The sequence below is a fragment of the Aulonocara sp. 'chitande type north' Nkhata Bay genome, linkage group LG18 (genome assembly GCF_057382095.1).
Source record: "Aulonocara sp. 'chitande type north' Nkhata Bay isolate Kocher_YH1m ecotype deep benthic linkage group LG18, A_spYH_male_GT1.1, whole genome shotgun sequence".
In the NCBI taxonomy this organism is placed as follows: Eukaryota; Metazoa; Chordata; class Actinopteri; order Cichliformes; family Cichlidae; genus Aulonocara; species Aulonocara sp. 'chitande type north' Nkhata Bay.
In genome coordinates, this window is record NC_141361.1 from 36,549,848 (window position 1) to 36,567,735 (window position 17,888).

The 17,888-nt window shown below is 39.5% G+C and overlaps 1 protein-coding gene across 5 annotated transcripts in view; it reads right to left on the reverse strand.

The window, feature by feature from the left end:
• Positions 1-389: 389 nt before the first annotated feature.
• LOC147309116 (uncharacterized) overlaps positions 390-17,888 on the reverse strand; it is a 131,614-nt gene continuing 114,115 nt past the window's right edge. For 3 of the 5 annotated variants that reach the window (XM_086273586.1, XM_086273584.1, XM_086273588.1), the window contains 5 exons: positions 12,870-12,962; positions 10,126-10,207; positions 9,932-10,041; positions 9,564-9,756; positions 390-7,323 (listed from right to left, as the gene is read on the reverse strand). In XM_086273586.1, the coding sequence (XP_086129712.1) occupies positions 7,319-7,323; positions 9,564-9,756; positions 9,932-10,041; positions 10,126-10,207; positions 12,870-12,962 (483 nt within the window). In that variant the 3' untranslated portion in view covers positions 390-7,318. Of the gene's footprint in view, positions 7,324-9,563; positions 9,757-9,931; positions 10,042-10,125; positions 10,208-12,869; positions 12,963-12,984; positions 16,842-17,888 lie in introns of those variants that run through there. The other 2 variants (XM_086273585.1, XM_086273587.1) reach the window with 2 other exon arrangements.

The following is a 17,888-nucleotide window of genomic DNA, read 5'->3' on the forward strand; positions in this document are numbered from 1 at the left end:
GTCATTTAGTAGCTCTGGTAGTGCTCATCCTGTTCCTCCTTGCACAGAGTAGAGAAGATAATGGTCCTGCTGATGGGTTAAGAACCATCTACAACCCTGTCCAGCTCTCCTACAGTAACTGCTTGTCTGCTGGAATCGCCTCAATACTCTTGAGACACACAACAAACCTTGACACCTGAAAACCTCACCTGTAAAACATCCCTGTTTTGTGGGTTGTCTCTTTGTTGCCCCTCTAGTGCAGCTGTTATTAATTTCATTACCACCAAACGCATCAATGGTTTAAACTTGTTAACATTTCTTATCCACTGACAGCTGCTGATGGCCTTGTGCTGGTGGAAAGCAATCTGTCAATATGTGAGAGAAATGTGTGAAGAAATGACAAAACAGTGAACTTTTGCTTATCTTTTTATTTCTTGATTAATATTCACATCACTAGTTAACAATTAACCACAATTAACATCTCTTTCATACCAAATATTCAGAATTGAAAGGGGAGATAAGCTCTATCTAATAGGACAGATACCTCTAACAACCAGCAGTTGGTTTGTTGTCTTCTGCATGCTCTTGCTATGGTGTTGCGCCCTACAAAGTAATACAGCACACACACACACTACAGTGGGTTTATTCTACAGTGCTGAAAAGTAGCTTCTTTTTGCCTGCTGCCTCTCAGGTTGAGTAAGGGCAAGCAGAAGACCAGAATACAATACACACACTTGTAATTTTCCACTCCACTTGACATTTAAACAGCTGGAATACTGGTTTAATTGGTAGCTGCTGTATATATGGTAAAGGACAGAGGTAAAATCAGCTGCTTTTCAGTGCTGTGGTGCTGATGAGCCACTGCAGGTGGGAGACGTGGTTAGGGGCTCCAGATATATCTACCAACACTACTTTTGAAGTGTTTGAAACTTTGCTTCTGAAGCACTTTTCTGTTACTTTACAAAGAGGTTCAGAATGGTCTATTATTGTTGTTATTGACAGTGGGAAGATAATTTGGTCCATGACTTGCCTTAATTCAGTCCCATGTTGGTAGATATGTCAAGGTGTCTACATAGGAGCTGTTTAATAAAGGGTATTACTTTCTGGTGGTGGTAGGGAGAAGAAAGGGCTCACCAGTGTGTGTCAGTGCAGTTCACACCAAATGTTGCCAATTCCTCATGTTCTCTTTATGCAAAGCTTCTTCAGATCATATCTAAGTGGACACACACTGGTTCTCTTCCTGCCTGTCAGTTTGAATCTGGTAAACATTGTTATCCATATGTGAGCTATCTTCCAAAACAGAACAGAGACAAACCTCATACATGTATTCATAATCTTGCATCTTTAATACATTTTTAAAACATTCTTGAAACTTCAGCAGCCCTTTTCTTGATGGAAAAAAGGCAGACTCTGAAAAAAAAGTACACTTTTCCTTCCCTATGCTTTCAGTCTTACCAGAATGTCTTACCTCAACTCTAACTAGGTTTATGAACATAAATGCCCGTCTATCAACATCCACTACACCCTGTTAAGAAGTAAGATTTTTTTTTTCTTCTTTTTATTTCATTTGAACTAATTTGAGTTACACGCGGAGTGATAAAAACGTGATGGTGTCTATATACAGTGTGAAATACTAGTGGAAGGGTGGTATTTGAGTGCAATAACTGGGAGTTCAAACGGACATCAGAGTGAATCTGACTCTTACTTTCTGTCCAAGCTCCAAAGTAACATTAACTGTATCACACTCCTGATGACTGTAGTAAACACTGAGCACATTCCCATGGTTCTATTAAAACTTTACTAACTGAAGGGTCCATTGGGTTCCTTACTGAATATCCAAAGACAAGACTCAAATCACAAAAACCTCAGCTGGACTAGATTGCATTTTTGAAACTGATAAGAATATTTGAGCTCTTCAAATCTACACATTCTTTTCATTTATAAGATAAGGCCATATTATATATATAAATTAACATGTCTGCCTCTAAATTTTTCATAACCCACTTACCAAGTAGGCTCCACCATCAATCTTTTTATCTGCTAACTTGGGAGCATTGATACAAGCATGTTGTAGGCTACTGTCTGGCTCATAATCAATGGTCCCAAAAAGCTGCTCCTAAAGAACTTTGTAAATTAACAGTCTTTTTTCACATTGAAAAGTTTGTGTATACTCATAAATACAAATAAAATTGTGTACAAATACTGGTTGCCAGGGTGGAAAGCCTTAAATATTTTTGAATTTTTCTGTTGTTAACGAATTCTTTCTTTGATTTAATGTGTTGCAAAATGAAACAGGCTTAAAGTTCATAGCTTTAAAGAGGGTCTGTGGGGCTTTCCTGTATTTTCTGTCAATGTATATAACTTAACTTGAATAACATTAGAATTGTATTACTTTAGAATATTTACCTTACAATAGAAAAAAATCGTGAGATTACTTTGTCCAAATCATAGGATCCGTCAATCAGAACAAAGCTGATTTAAAGGCTTGTTTCAGGTATAGGATGAAGTGAGGGACTGCACAAGCAAAAGACCAGCAAGCATTATTTTGAACTCTACTCTAGTCCAAGAATATAAATATGGAGCTCAACATGTTTATAAAAGGGCCATTTTAACAGTCTTGATTTCATAACATCAGCTTTTGTTATTTAACACACTGTATGCTAACATTAACACACTGTATGCTAACACTGAAACCTGTTCTTGACCAGAGATAGTTTTAAAGTCAGCGCTCTCAGAATAAATCAAACAAGGGGCCCACTGGCTCCTCCAAAAGGTCATTAAAGACCTTGAATGGACTTCTTACAGAATGTTACTCTGCAGCTTGGCCAGAAAATAAGACGCAGGGAATGTTAACAGGAACAACATGAGAGCAGACTGGAGAGCTGAGCGTCAAATCATCGTAGCCAACAGTACAATGCCACAAAAATCCAGGTCTAGACACACAACATCAGCTCATCCCACCAGATGTTCACGCATGGAGCTACACCTTACTTCTTATATATACACGATCCACAACCCAAAGTGCTTTCATACTTTTGTTCTTCTGCTCCAGAAGAAAGTTGGTTCACATCATTAATTTCACATATGACCCACGCATATGTCATGTAAGACATGTTACTTTTAGGCAACGCATGGGAATGATCTGGAGGGAACAACACAATATTGAATATTCTTAAATGGTGCTTTTAGTTGTCTTAATTGTTGACTATTTGATCACTTGCTCTTTGAATATTATAACGTCATCTAGCTACCAAAACTGTTTTGTTCCCAGAAGCACACATGTACAGTACACTGCTGACAATGTTTACCAACATACAGTGAAGCAACTTTAATATCACTTAAGTGCATCAATAAAATGAACAAGACTATGTTCAAGTGCACGAGACTTTAGAGTTTTCTGGGGAACTGTACATAATTTGTATGATTATGATAATATTTAGTGTTCCAGACACAATAATATAGTGATAGCTTGAATGAGGGCAGAATGGAAGCCTTCTGCAGCATCTCTAATAGTGACGTAAGCTTTTTCACTCAGCCTTTGTTAAGAGCCAGACTATCAGTGTTCCAGAGGCTAAGCAGCACTCTCTACAGGATGGATGCAGTAGTAACACTTCACACATCTGACAACTATGGGAGCACGCCACAGACATGTCACTAATCCCTCAGTGTTTTCAGCAGAGACCATCCCAGCCTTTTAATGCACACTGAGCACACGGGGCCTGTCTGTATTACTGGGCTGATACGGAGCGATGCTTTCAGTGTGCAAATCAAAGTCACATCACAGTGCTGGCTTATTAGAATCTAAACTGTACCTAAAACTGACATGTTTGATTTCTTAAGATAGTATCTGGAATTACAACAAAATGAGCACACTTGGCTTTCAGTTGATTATTTCCTATAAAGCATTAAGCCATTCAGGTTTTTTGTGTGTGTACTGTGATCCCGCGCATTATTTTTATAGCTTACACTCAGTGGGCCTCATTATAGTATCTGCAGGCTCCTCTCGGATGTGCTTGGCTGAAATACTGCTGCATTCATGGCATGTTGGAGCTGGGCAGTTCCCGCTGTCCAGTTTACTTTAAGAGTTTCAATTTTTACATTTTTTTTTAACTTTGAGGTTTTTACTTAAACAAAACTTTTTAAAAAAAATCACACAAACTAAGCAAAAAACCAAACAAGAACTATTTAGCTCCTTCTATTTACACTACAGATGTAGGGTAAACTCATTTATACGCCAGAGAAGGCATTTCATCATCTGCTACTGTGGGTAGTCACGGTGGCTAAATAGCGCTCAGTAAATTCAATCTACTAGACAGTCCAGTCTAGTATAAGTAAATCACTACAAAGGAAACTCTGGTGTTAGATCAGCCATGAATACATTATTTCATTTACGCAATCTCTCTCCTCTCATAACTACTGGATAACATCAGTGGTTGTCTGTCCTTCTCTATCTGAACGCCCTGTGCATGTGCAGGTAACTGGAGGCTTTCCCTACACTGTATTGCTGTCAGAGAACTGGAGTGAGACACAGGTAGAGGTGACAGATGAGGAGGTGGTGCAATGAGGCGATGATACCATCATGAAAATGGTATAATAGGAACATCACACTGACACAGCTCATCACTATTTGAACAATATCGGCATGGACCACCAAAATAACAGACAGACAAAAAAAGGAAAACAATGAAGAGTTTCTTTGATTCCAGAACAGAGAAATGCTTTGTCGTCAGCACACCACCTTTTTTCGGTGGTGCTTTGTGTTTGTGTGTCTATTTGTGTATGCACACCAGCAAGCATATGTGTGCTTTCCTGTATCAGTCTGTGCTTATGTGTGTGAGACTAAATGGTTTTATGGAGTGGGCTCTACAAAGCACCAGCAGGAGGGAGGATTTAACTAGAGAATGTTGGTCTGCAGCCCCAAACCCTCCACTGGGGTCAACCACATGACCAGGAAATGCCATACAAGCTCAGGGTGACTGCTGAGGTCCCTCATGATGGGTGCAGGTGAATGAGTGGGTGTGAAGGTTTGCAATCAGTGCAGGAGCCAAACAATGATGTTGATTTTAAGTGTAGTACCCTTCAAAGCTCAAATAATGACTTGTATGTCTTGAAATAGCTGTTGATTAAGCTAGTACTTGAATACCTTCACCATCCCAAAACAAAATATCCGCAGTGCTGATATATCAGATGACTTTGCAGAGGACTGATCTGCAACCTCATTTCCAAAAAGTTGGCCATGTGTAAAATGTAAATAAATGCAGAATGCAGTGCTTTGCAAAAGCCATTACATTTTTAACATCAGCAGGATTTTTCAAAAAAAGTTGGATCACCTTAAGGAACATTTTGTAATTGTTGAAAAATGTAAGTAAAACCTCTGCCACTATGGGGCAGTGTATCACCAGTGAGCGTGTAGAAATGGCTTCAGGTGTGTAGAAATGTTCTTTTACCTTTTAAATGCCTTTACCCAAAGTGTTCTTAATTGCTCTCCTGGTTAAATAAAGCTAACAGTGACTCATTAAACCCTAGTTCAGCTTGAGTGAATATCTCAACAATATGCTTTCAAATGAACATTTTAACACCAAACGACATTTTAATGATCTACAAAGTCTTCTGCCTTTTTTGGGAAAAGAGGTTGCAAATCAAAGTATTCAACTTCCTCTGGAGAATGTGGACAGTAAGTAACAGAGAAAGAAAAAGAATTGTACTCATTTATCTAAAGCAGAAGTTTTTGTTAGTATATCCTGATATATGAACAAATGTTAACAAATTCAAATGACTTAATACTGCAGGTGGCCTGGAATATAGCAAGCAGAAAGCATGCTGTAGAGTTAGTCATCACAACAGCTCTCTAAGCTTCTACATTTTTTTATACTGTGCCAGAGATTGTGCCCTATAATTTCAATCAAGTACTAAGAAAAGGAAAAAAAAGCTCCCGAGCGTACCGAGGTGAAATAAAAGCTGATGTTGAAAAACAGCTGGATCCCTACAGTAGCTTCCTCAGTTGAAAACTGCTTTGTTCTCTCAGCATTGTCAAGACGGCTTACTATTAGTCAGCAGTGAAAATTTGCAAGGAACCATTTGGCCTGTATGGACATGCCAACCATAGACCATCACACAGATTCCACAGGTCTACACTATAATGACTCTGAAATGGAGACATTTGATGTGCTGGTGTGACTGAATGTTTAGAAAGAATCCTGTGACACTGTGATTGACACTGTGCATCATAAGTGCTACATTACATTATAGAGTGCATGTGTTCTGTGCCACTCTGTTTAATTTCAAGGTTTATTACCATCCTTCAATATCACTCATTCAGCTGGAATTTATATTCACTCCTTCAAGGTCAATTAGAGAGATCTTAACTTTAAAAACACTTGGCTCTGAGATCAAACACAGATTTTTTTGTGCCAAATCCTCTTTGAGCCGAAACCACCCAGAGTATCAGCAGAGCTCCTGTATCCTCCCTCTTGCTGCCTTCATAATGCATGAGTTACATCGCTAAATGATTTCAATTGTACTAAAACCATCTGACTTTTGAGATGCTATTGCACTGGTTTTAAAATCCATCTTCAGATTTGCTTCCAGACATCTCTCTTCATAGCCGCTCGAGACCAGATTCATTTTGTGCTCTTTGCAGCCACGACTACAAACATCATAATATTAAAATTCAAGGAATCATTATTGTGAAGAACTCTGAAGAGACAAACTGGTGCACTGATACCAAGAGAAGTAACGTGTGATGAATTGTAGACTGACCTGTAATGAGACGTCTGATGACCTACGAATGGTGCTGTTTTTGTTAGTTTGGTTTTTAAATGTCAAAGCCTGCCAGAGGGTCTAGAACAAAGCTCCATTACTGTGATCTGAGGCAACTGTTTTCACTAGTAGGGTGAACATTCTATGAGAAAAAGTGGCTATGGTCAAGATACTTAATAGAGCACTGATTGATTGATTGTGGGATTATTGCTTTGGGGTTGTTACATTTGGGCTTTAAGGTTGGAATGACCTTAGTCAGTGCTTACAAGGAAATGGCATCAGTGGAGAAGCTGGTGGAAACCTGCACAGAGAAACATGGACAAACAGCAATTACTTTTCTCTGTGGTAGGTGGGGCAACCCAAGGGTGACAAGGGGCCAAAGGTCAGAGTTGGTAGCAGGAAGCTGGCAGGCAGATCCCAGAGAAACACTGAGAGGCGATCGGTCAGTTCGGTGCTGCAGTGGGCAAGATGAAGGGCGGGATCAGAGGAAAGTGACTGCGCCGTGGTAGTTGGTTGGTAGTTGATTGGCAGGCCAGCGAGCGCCATGCGTGTCCCGCCAAAATCTGCGGGTCATTGGGACTCAGTCTGAGGTGAGACAAGTTAAAGAAGAAAAAACAGATGAAGCACAAAACGAAGAAAAAATGATAGGATGAAAAACAAGTTTGTTGTTTTTATCAGCCTTACAGGCTCTAGCTGATGTCTGCTGTGAGCTCATATGAATTATGGGGCAAATGACATTTTTAAAATTGTATTAGTGCTACAGCCATTCATCAATTAAGATGAGTTTAGCAACAGCAACAGTCTGTTGTCCCTCTGAACTCGGGGAGTCTGAGTGGTAAAGCTGTGGTAAAGATGAATTTATCCACCATGACTGGCTCATCTTCACTCTGAAGGTCTCCTCATTATTTCATTTCATAATTTGGTAAAAAGGTGAGCTGGCTTCACTACTCTATCCGACATGTAAGCAGGGAGCGGGTATATGTGGTTATTCATTCATAAACACACACTATCTACATTATCTATTTTTAATTTACTCCTATCGTACATGTACCACTATTCATAATTTTTATTTTAGGGGTCTACAAGAATAGGTGTATATGCTTTAATGTTGAAAAACCCCATTACTGTTGTCATGCTGTAGCTTCCCTCTGTACTTCTTTTCACTTTTCATGACACATGACAACAATAAAGCAATGTTGGTTCTCTACAAATCACCCAATTTTATAAAAGATGGATGTAGCCACTGTGGCATGACTTCCTTGTTAGTTTAAACATTCCACGTTCCCCCATCTTGTTGTTTTGAAACTGGATGTGACCACTGTGAGAAAGATCTGAGGGAAACTACATGTTCATACTGTCTGAAAGGCCAACCTTCACCCTCTGCTTTTCATTAAAAGGACTGTAGGTTTAGGGGACTTCAACATTGGCTCCCAGGCTATATCTTTTAGATAGAATCTGGCAGAGACTTGTGATTGAGATGTTAGTACTATATATGACCACATATTCACTCTCTGGTTACACTAAAAGATATGAAAATAGTGTTCAGTTTACATATATTTTGTTTTGAGCTGGGGTTTTTCTCTGTCATCTTACTTACCAACCTAACCAGCTAATGTTACTGTTAGCTATTCATTTTGCCTGCTTGTCCAAATATAGTCATGCATATTTTAAAACCCCAGAAAGGCAAAGACCAAAATGCCATATTCATTTCCTATTAACTGGAAATAGAAAGTGAGAAAGTAAAAGAGGACTGCTGAATTTGAATACAGCAAGTATGAGAGAAGCATACAGATGCTAACATAAGTCTGCAAACTATAATAAAACCACACATTGGACAATTTTCCTGTAGTTTTGAAGATATTGCCATAAAGATAATAGCAATCTTAAGTTCCTCAGATGCTGAAAGTGTATTAAGACTATTATTTTGCACCTGCAGGCAACAATCAAATTGTGTGCTATTCTGTGTTGATAGGCGAGATCTCTTAGAAAGTCAGCACAAGTGGCTCTGAGCAAATAACACCAGGCTTTCAGGCAGGTAGCCTAAGGTAGCCTTATCTAAAGCACTATCAAAATAGCTCAGGCAGAAATTATGCCTGGGTGGTACAAGGTGACACAGATAAATAACTAAAGAAAATCCTTGATTCAAAGCAAGGCATTTGCAGTTCAGTAGCAGTGTTATATCCACAGTATAAACAGAAACAGAGTGAATGCAACAGAATACACTACAATTGAGTTTTTGCAAATTCTCAGAGCAGTGACTTTCAAGCTACATATTGCTAATAAGTGACACAGTAGGCCATTTAAGCTGTGGATTTTCCTATATACTGAAGCAGCATTAGATGGGATTGTAATACTTTGGAGAGGTTTGCTCCAGCCAGGCGTTGGAAAATACATAAAAAGTTAGAAATCTTGGTTAAATTATCTATTGATTGTTTTCAAACAAAGTTATAACAGTGTAATTGTCACTTCAAATGTACAATGGAAAGCATTAAAAAGTGAGCAGAAGAAAGAGTTTTAACCCACAACTTACTGTTAACATTAGTTTACAGGTGTTAGCAGCAGCATTAAAAGCTTTAAGGAACAATAAAAAAAATTTCTGAGATTTCTTATAGTTGTACACATGAACCATCCAGATTAAAGTCCCTACATTTACAGATTAAAGGTTCGCAGATATGAGTAGCATAGCGTGAAGTGACTGGCTAGGATTAAGAACCCTATTCTCATTTATTTGGCACTTCAGTAGCACACCTGTCATAATTGTAAACTATATGCATTCTCAATAAAAAATGAAGCCAGTGTGTGTGAGTGTGTGCCTTTACACCCACTTGTCTCAGTGATGCATTTCTCTGCACTGAGGGGCTCCCTCAGTCCATCTCCCCCAAAAGGAGTGGGTGTGGTTTCCTTCATGCTGTTCTCCTTAGCAACACCTCCAGGTGCTGTTGCCTTAGCAGTGACTCCTGGTCCTGTTGTCTGAGTGCCACTTGGGGGTGATGATGTTTTCTGCTCAGTTTTCTCTTCCTGCAGCCAAAAATAAACACACAGTTCGTAGGGGTCAGACAGAAACATGGGCATACAAAGTTTGAAAACTCATGGTGGCACATGGTGGCCAGTAGTGGCACAATGAATCAGCAGAACCACAAAAGGTAATTTTCTGTGAGCTGCTAACACATGTTTAACTGTGTTTAAGAGTGACCTTTTGTCCATTGGTCTGTCCATTTCCTGCCCCCACGTTGTCCACGGATCCAATCTTAGACTTAGCCTTAATGTTTAGCTTATGAGACTCAATCTTCACATCACCACCACCTGGGATTAAAAAAATAAGGAAAAATTAATATGATGCCATTTGGGTTTAATGGCAAGAAAAAGCACAAATGTTTTGGGATGGACCTGGCTTGTGTTTGATGTTGTCCTTGGAGCCACATTTGGATGTTACCTTGCTCACATCAACCTTCTTATTCAGGATCTGCACCTGGGGTGGAGTACATAAAAATCTTGTCTTTTTATTTTCTAAGTCATTCAGTACAATGCAACTTTCACTTCAGCGTCCACTCAAGGCCACTTTAGAAAATCGCTATCATTCATTATACTGCATCTGCCGCATTCATATAGCGGCGTGACATTCCTGACAATGCAACAGAGTATGTGAAATTGACTCACAGCTTTTTTTACCAATCATGCTTGATTTCCTGTTTTAACCCGTTTCATTATTTTAGAAGGTGCCTTTTTGTTTTGTTCGGCAGCGCTCCGTTTGTGCAGATAAATCAGGACGAGCTGTAACTAGTCACACCATGACTGTAGAGTTGGCAGCTGGCACGATGACCTGCCTCACAACATGTGCTAAAATCAGTCAGATTCACATATAAGATGACAGACTGGAGAATGAGATGACCATAACTCTGCTGATAAAATTTTATTAGTAACACAAACTGTCAAAACCTTTTGTTGGACCCGTAGCTTACCCTAATGTGAATGGATATTAAAGAATAGAAACAAATAGTTAAAATCCTTAAAAGTCAGTTTAAATATCCATAATGTCATCTTCCACTATAAAAACACATCAGTGATGTAAGTAAATACAGAAAATGTAAATGCTGGTGTTTTTTTTTCCTGGATTTTGCCTTGATATCCTGTCTCTTTCCATTAAAATGAAACCACCATAAAAATTAGACAGTGTTTATGTCTTTTTTAAGTGAACGAGCTCAAATAATTATTTTATCCACTGTAACATTTCATCACCAAACGAATTCATGCACATCTCCAAGACAATGCGACACAGTTTGTGCTTCATTCAGTGGTTCTACTAAGGTGCAGCAGTTTGCAGATGTAAAATGTAACCCCCAGCATAGAAACTGTATTACATCATGTATAAAACATGCTTTAACTAAAAGAAACAGTGAAAACATCCAGATGATTTTCAACCAACACTCTCAACATAACCTGCTCCCAACAGCTTTAGTTTTTAAATCTCTCACCTGGAGACTCAGCGCTGTTTAAAGGTTTGAGAGTAAAGACTTAAGATAAAAAAGGCTAGGCCTAGTCTATGTACAAACTTGATATGTCTGTGTATTGTGTTTTAGTAATGCTAAGTTGTATCTAAGAACCTATGTTTAATATTGATGCTCATGAGGGAAATGCGAAGACTTTAGATGCAGCTGAAAAATGTTAAACCCTCAAACTCTCACAGCAGAGGTCCAAAGAGCCTTCGGGGAATGCTGTTGGTCAGCAAGTGGTGATTTCATACCTGTTGATCTCTAATCTGAAAATAACCAGCTTCTTCGCAGTTCAAGTTCACAGCATAAGTTTCTATGGCAATATACTCCAGTAAGAAATGAATAATCTTCTTAGTATAGAAAACTCAGGATGAACGCTGAAGTTACCTTGATAAGATTAAATCCTGCTTCATAGTACAGGCCTCAGGGCACCATGTCGTCACCATGAGTCAACCACAAAGCTCTACATACCAAAGTATTCTAGAGTCAAACATGAGGCCTGCTACAGCTAATTCTTGGCCATATTGATTTAATGTAAAAGGACAATAATCCCAAGCAAACCAGCAAATCTATAACAGATCTTAAGAGAGCTGTGTATAGACAAATCCCAATAAACTTCCAAATGATTGTTTTAGTTGGTAAGCACTAGTAAGTAAAAATGACACAAGGTATACTTTCTTTTTACCATGACCTTTTAGTATGACTGCATGTCCCCACACTGAAAAAAAACCCCAGTTTATTTGAGCTGACAGAGCAAAGCGGTGGTTTTGAGGATAGACTACAGTATGTGAAAGATGGAAACAGTCACAGTGACTCTGGTTTTCATTCATCAGATTCGACAATCTGGCTGTTATACCCTGCTTTATCAACTGTTTTACTCTAAATTGAGAACATAATCTCATCAGTTAGCAGCAGGTTAATGTATTAATGGACTTCTGTACAATCAGACCTCTTTTTCGACTACAGGAGTTGCCCCCTGATGGCCATTAGAGGTTTAAAGGCTCTTCTACAGTGGCTTAACTTGGAGACTAAATTAATATTTTGTATATACTCTGTGGTTGTGCGAGATGGCGATAGTGAAGCAGGTTTTCAGACCAGGTAGAAACAAGTCCTGAAAGGGTAGGCATGAGCACCTGCGGTCAGTTCAATTACTGAACGTTAAACTAAACCAAGAGGCAAAACCGCAAAGTGCATTTTTGGAATTGAACCTTGTAAATATTTTTGTCAGTCTCAGATCTTATGGGTGCTCCTATTTACTAAATTTGTTTGAAGAGATCCAATCAGAGAACACCGGAGGACAGTACAATGTTTATAAGTCAGACTGATTCAATTTCTTACGATGAGATTATGAGATTATCTGGCAATTGTTTAAACAGGAACAGGAATATTGTTTTGCAAGAGCAATACTGTATGAATGTGTAAATAAGGACCCAATACAATATGCATCCCCCAACGATGGACCTGATTTACATACCAAGAACATAAATTCCCATTTTATCTCTTTGTAACAAATACACCTGCTAGGTGTGTACAAGGCACAAGGGGCATTCCCAACTGATCAACCTTTAGAGCAAGATAGTCCAAATTAGGTTAAATTAGCATAAAATGTGAGAGTCTCCTTCCAGCTTCAGGAGTACTTACATTGCCACCTCCAGGGACATGTTTGATATTGTCCTTGGAGCCACAGCGAGAAGTGACGTGGCTGAAGTCCAGCTTTTTGTGCACTATCTGAACCTAAAGACAAGCAGGCAGACACACAGACAAGCAACATGAGGAAAGAAAAAAAGACAGAAAGAAAGAAAGAAAGAAAGCTGATCAGCTGGCAGGTTTAGTTGACAGGAAACAGAGTAGCCTTGTACTGTAAGTATGGAAGACTTTTTGCTATTCATTTTTTATAGAAGCTCATTGATGGTTTGCACATGAGACAGCAAAAATGCTTTTGGTACATTATGTGACAAACCATCAAAATGAGAATGTTAATAGGAAACATTCTTAGAAAGAATCAATGCAGATTCTTACAAAAATGAATGCATAATTAGCAAAAGATGAGAATACTGAGTGAATAACAACAGAGCGCTTCCATAAACAGCAATAGCTACAAAAAAAAGCATAAGACAAACACTCAAAGATGAGAGAGAGTACATGCAAGAGTGCCGTGGACAGTAATTTTGTGTTAACACATGCTGCTAAAAGCAAAGCAAAAAAGCAACCGCAAGTGACAGATTCAGAACAACAGAGGGCACAAGGTGGTTTTAAAAAGATTCAAAAATAGACTAGTTTGCAGAAAAACCTGTTGTTCTGTCTGAAGTGCTTTCAGCAGTACACTACAAGCTGGAAGAACATGTTATATGGTCAGCTTCTCTCCTTAGTATTTCAGCTTTGGCTACAAATGAGATACATAACTGAAATGTAAAAATCTCTGGCTCTCTTCCACAGCATTTCTTTTGTCCTGTCTTTCTTCTCTCACCCCAACTGGCTGCGGCAGATGGCCGCCCCTCCCTGAGCCTGGTTCTGCCAGAGGCTTCTTCCTGTTAAAGGGGAGTTTCTCTTTCCCACTGTTGCCAAGTGCTTGCTCATAACAGGTTGTCTGATGTTAGAGTTTTCTCTGAATTATTGCAGTGTCTTTGCCATACACCATAGGTTTGAGGTATAAGTAGAAAACAATTATACTTATCCAATTTAAATCTGATGCCGTTTGCTTTTTGGGGGTTCATGAAACTTTAAGAAGTCCAGTCACTTTCCTTCCAAGCTCCTTAGACTACCATGACCTGGATGACTGAGAACCTACCTGATTGCTAACCTCAAACTGCAAAAGAAGGCTGTCCTAAAATTAATGTGTTGAAGGCATACCATACTGTGGGGCCAAAGAGCTCAGTGATCCGATTGATGTGACATTGAATCTTGAATCTCCCTCAGTAGAAGGCCTGTGATCAACCAGAAAAGTTTGCTTCTACCTGTGGTAGTGCCATCCAGTGCTGACCGATACAGGGAAGGTTAAACAATTCAGAGTTAAGTAACCTGGATTCTTCCTGCCTCTTAGTGAGAAATCTAATAAGTCAGATCAGATTTGTACTGATTCCAGAAAGTGAACAGCATGACAAAGCCTGAATGATACCCTTTGCTTAAGATGGAGTATTGTGTAGAGTGGGCTTGCAGTGCACAATGAATAACTAAACTTGATCAGGCTGGTTAAAACTGAACCTTGCGGGTCTCTCTGGGTGTGAAGCCTATCTGGACAATCTGGGTTTATATTCTGAATTGGGGCTGAGTAATATGTTGCAGATAAAAGACATTTTTGAGCAAAGCAAACTTGACTCAACCTGCCAAAATGTGACTTTGGTCACTTCTAAACATGTTTTTTAACATGTTATAATTGATTTGTATCTTGTTCTGTTTAATCTGAACAAGCCCCTAAAAACAGTTAGGGATCACTGTCGGCCTCTCTCGGTTTTTATTACCACTGTACATTTTAAAGCTCAGTTTTTAAACCCTTGTGATGTAACTACAGCCCAGCCCATGCAAAAGTATACTAATGACTAACCTTGTTTTGTGGATGGATTATCTCAGTTGTTCTCCTGACTGAAGTTTGGTCCGTTTACAGCATCCTGCCATGCAGTTGCATTTGTCAGTGAAACTTCTGTCAGTGAAATGCATGTTTAAATTGTTGTTGTGTTTGCACTGTCTTGTATCTCTATCCCATGTAGCAAGTAGGTCTGGCCCGGATCTGGTATCAAGCTGGCACTGCTGGCTGACTTCTGGCATGGTAAGACATATGTCATCCAGATATGGGCCTGGCATAGATGGCACCATTTATGTGATGGCATGCCACATCTGGCCCGATTGTGGATTGGTTTATGTGGCCCAGGCTCATAGAAAACAGGTCTGGCCCGGATCCAGCATCAAGCTGGCACTTCTGACTGACTGGTGCATGTCAACCAGATGTGTGCCAGGTCTGGCATTGATGGCACTAGTTATGTTCCTATTTTCCTGTTTTAGTTAGAAGACCCAAATGCCATGTTGCAATACTATACTGCTGTGGTAGCCAACGTTTTAAATGCAGGTTTGACAGGTTTGTGAGTGTAAACTTTATCCAAAACCTAGTGAGGGTTTACTCATGTTTACCATTGTGTGGCTGTAGCTCAGGAGGTAGAGCCGGTCACCTACTAATCGGAAGGGTAGTGGTAAGATCCCTGGCTCTTCCAGTCTGCATGCCAAGAGTATGAATGTAGTTAGGAAGCACTCAGTTTAGACAAAGTGTGTTAATGTGACATGTTGCTTAGAGCACTTTCAGTAATCTGGGACAGTGAAAAGGGCTATATAAGAATCAATCCATTCATTGTCTGAACAGAGTTTCTTCATGTTACTTTTCCACTATTATATTCTGGCGCATGTTGTTATTACATGTCTTGATTAAGGTACATATTAGGCTGACATCTAGGGCCAGAGCTGAAACTGTTCTGGGCACAGGACCACCAGTGTGTCTGCTGCTGGTCCATGTGTGGGCCACATCTGGCAAACCAGATCTGGGCCACCAAAAGGCCGTCATTCTTTGCGGTGTGTGGGCCAGAGCCGATCCATACCAATTTTGCTATGTGGGATTGTTCTGTTCTGCCTGGTGTTGCACTGTTTTTTTTGCACTCCCTGTGTTGACTGCCTGTTATATAAATCACCGTAATTTTGAAGGAATGCTGTCTGGTTTCACTGTGACTACCACATGGTTGAAATGACAATAAAGCCACTTGACTTGAAAAAATACCCTTCATAAATAAACTTTAATTTTTAATTACCTTTTAATAAGAATTAATCCAACTACTATCATTATGGCCGGAGCATGAAACGTGTAATCACTTCTAATGGCTTTTTGAGGCCTTTAATCTGCTTGAAAACTCATGAAATTTTGCCCTTTGAACTGAAGATGGCATTTCAGGAGATTATTCATGCTGTTATACTTTTGCCAACTCCTCCTTGTTTTTTTGTAGGACCAACTTCATATTTGGTTAGTCTCAACTACAAACCTGGGTCATAATGTGGAGTTTTTGAGTTTTCGTCAAAAAGCATGGCCGTGGCGACACAGCAAATTTCAATGATCTGTCGCTTGCAGACAGCTGAGAAACTAAGGGGCTGCACCAAGGTCCAGTATATGATAAAGAAGGATTATTTTGAATTTTGAATCATTCAAAGCTATTCTAGTAAATTCCCAAAATAAAAATATAGAGCCAGAAATGGAAATAATAGGCTGCCCTTTGATGTCTTCATCTTTTTCACAACCTAAGGACTGTGGACTGTGGACTTTGGACTCACTAGTGTGTCCAAAACTTTCTCAGGTAAAATAGTCAAAGCTTTTAAGATGTTGCAGATAAGCCACTTTGATGATGAAGAATCAAAAGCAGCCACCCTGTCCTGCTTCTATATAAGCTAACACCAACCTGTTTGTGTGATATCACTTTGATTGGCTCTGTCGCTGCATTGTAAAAAAGCCCTGCAGCAAGCCTAAGACGCCTTCCTCCATTCTCTCTGTCTTTGTCTTAGTGTTGCTTCTCCAGGATGAAAATGGCATGATGACGCAGGTGGCACCAGCAAAGGATGACTCACTGAGCAGTGAGTGCACATACACTTAATGCGTAAGCACGAACACACACAAACACACAGACAAAAAGCAGCAGACTCCTCAGTTTGTATTCCTCACAGATAGCACATCATAAATATCCTAATTGATTTCAAGCAGCTGCATGGTTCTCGTTCATCATGTCTCCTTAATTTCTAATGATTCTCATGCTATGCTAGATAAAGAAGTAGGATGATGAAAATATTTTAGTAAATTACCGCTAAAAAGTGGCAACCAAGTGACACTTATCCATGAGAGGAGACCACATTTCAAAGAATGCAACATCAATTTCAGCCAAAGATAATGCGTGAGATTAATTTGCATTTTGTATTTGTACACATATCATGTCTTCTAGCTTTTCTAGCTAATGGTACACACTCTGTTATACTACCCATGTTCTGTATTCATTGCAGTGGATAAATCTTAGCACAAAGAGTAAGTGAATTTGTGTTTGGTTGATTATTTCTTTGTTTCTAACAATGCTTCTTGGCAGTAAATCTTATATCAATGGAAAGCCTGTTTATTTCCCATTAAATGGTGTCACATTTGTAAGAACAAAGCATTTGTGGGTAGAGCAGCAGTTGGGTTGTGTGTCACACCCATGAAAAACTTGACAAAGCCAGACAGCTTATTCTGCTATTGACTCTTGTTTGGTGTTGTTTATTGGATTGGGTGATTGAAGTCTGAAAAAACAAGACATACTGACAATTTATCAATTTAACAACCGGGGGGAGGCTCAGTAGCATGTGGAAGAACCACACACGGCTCTCTGGAGGTAGTGATCTTGGACCGGTTCGCTCACAGATTGGGTAGGGTAGCTTGGGTAGGCTGTTCATGCAAGAGTGACCAACACAGCCACATTTGCTGACGAATGCATCTGACAGCAGCGTGTTGCTGCGTGCAAAAACTGTATTTCAGTGTTTGCTATTATCCATACACACACACACACACACACACACACACTCACACACACACAATAGCAGCCGCCCTCGGGTAACTCTGAAAACGTTAGAGCACTTTTGCAAATATGTGATGTCTTGATAAATCGAGCAGGT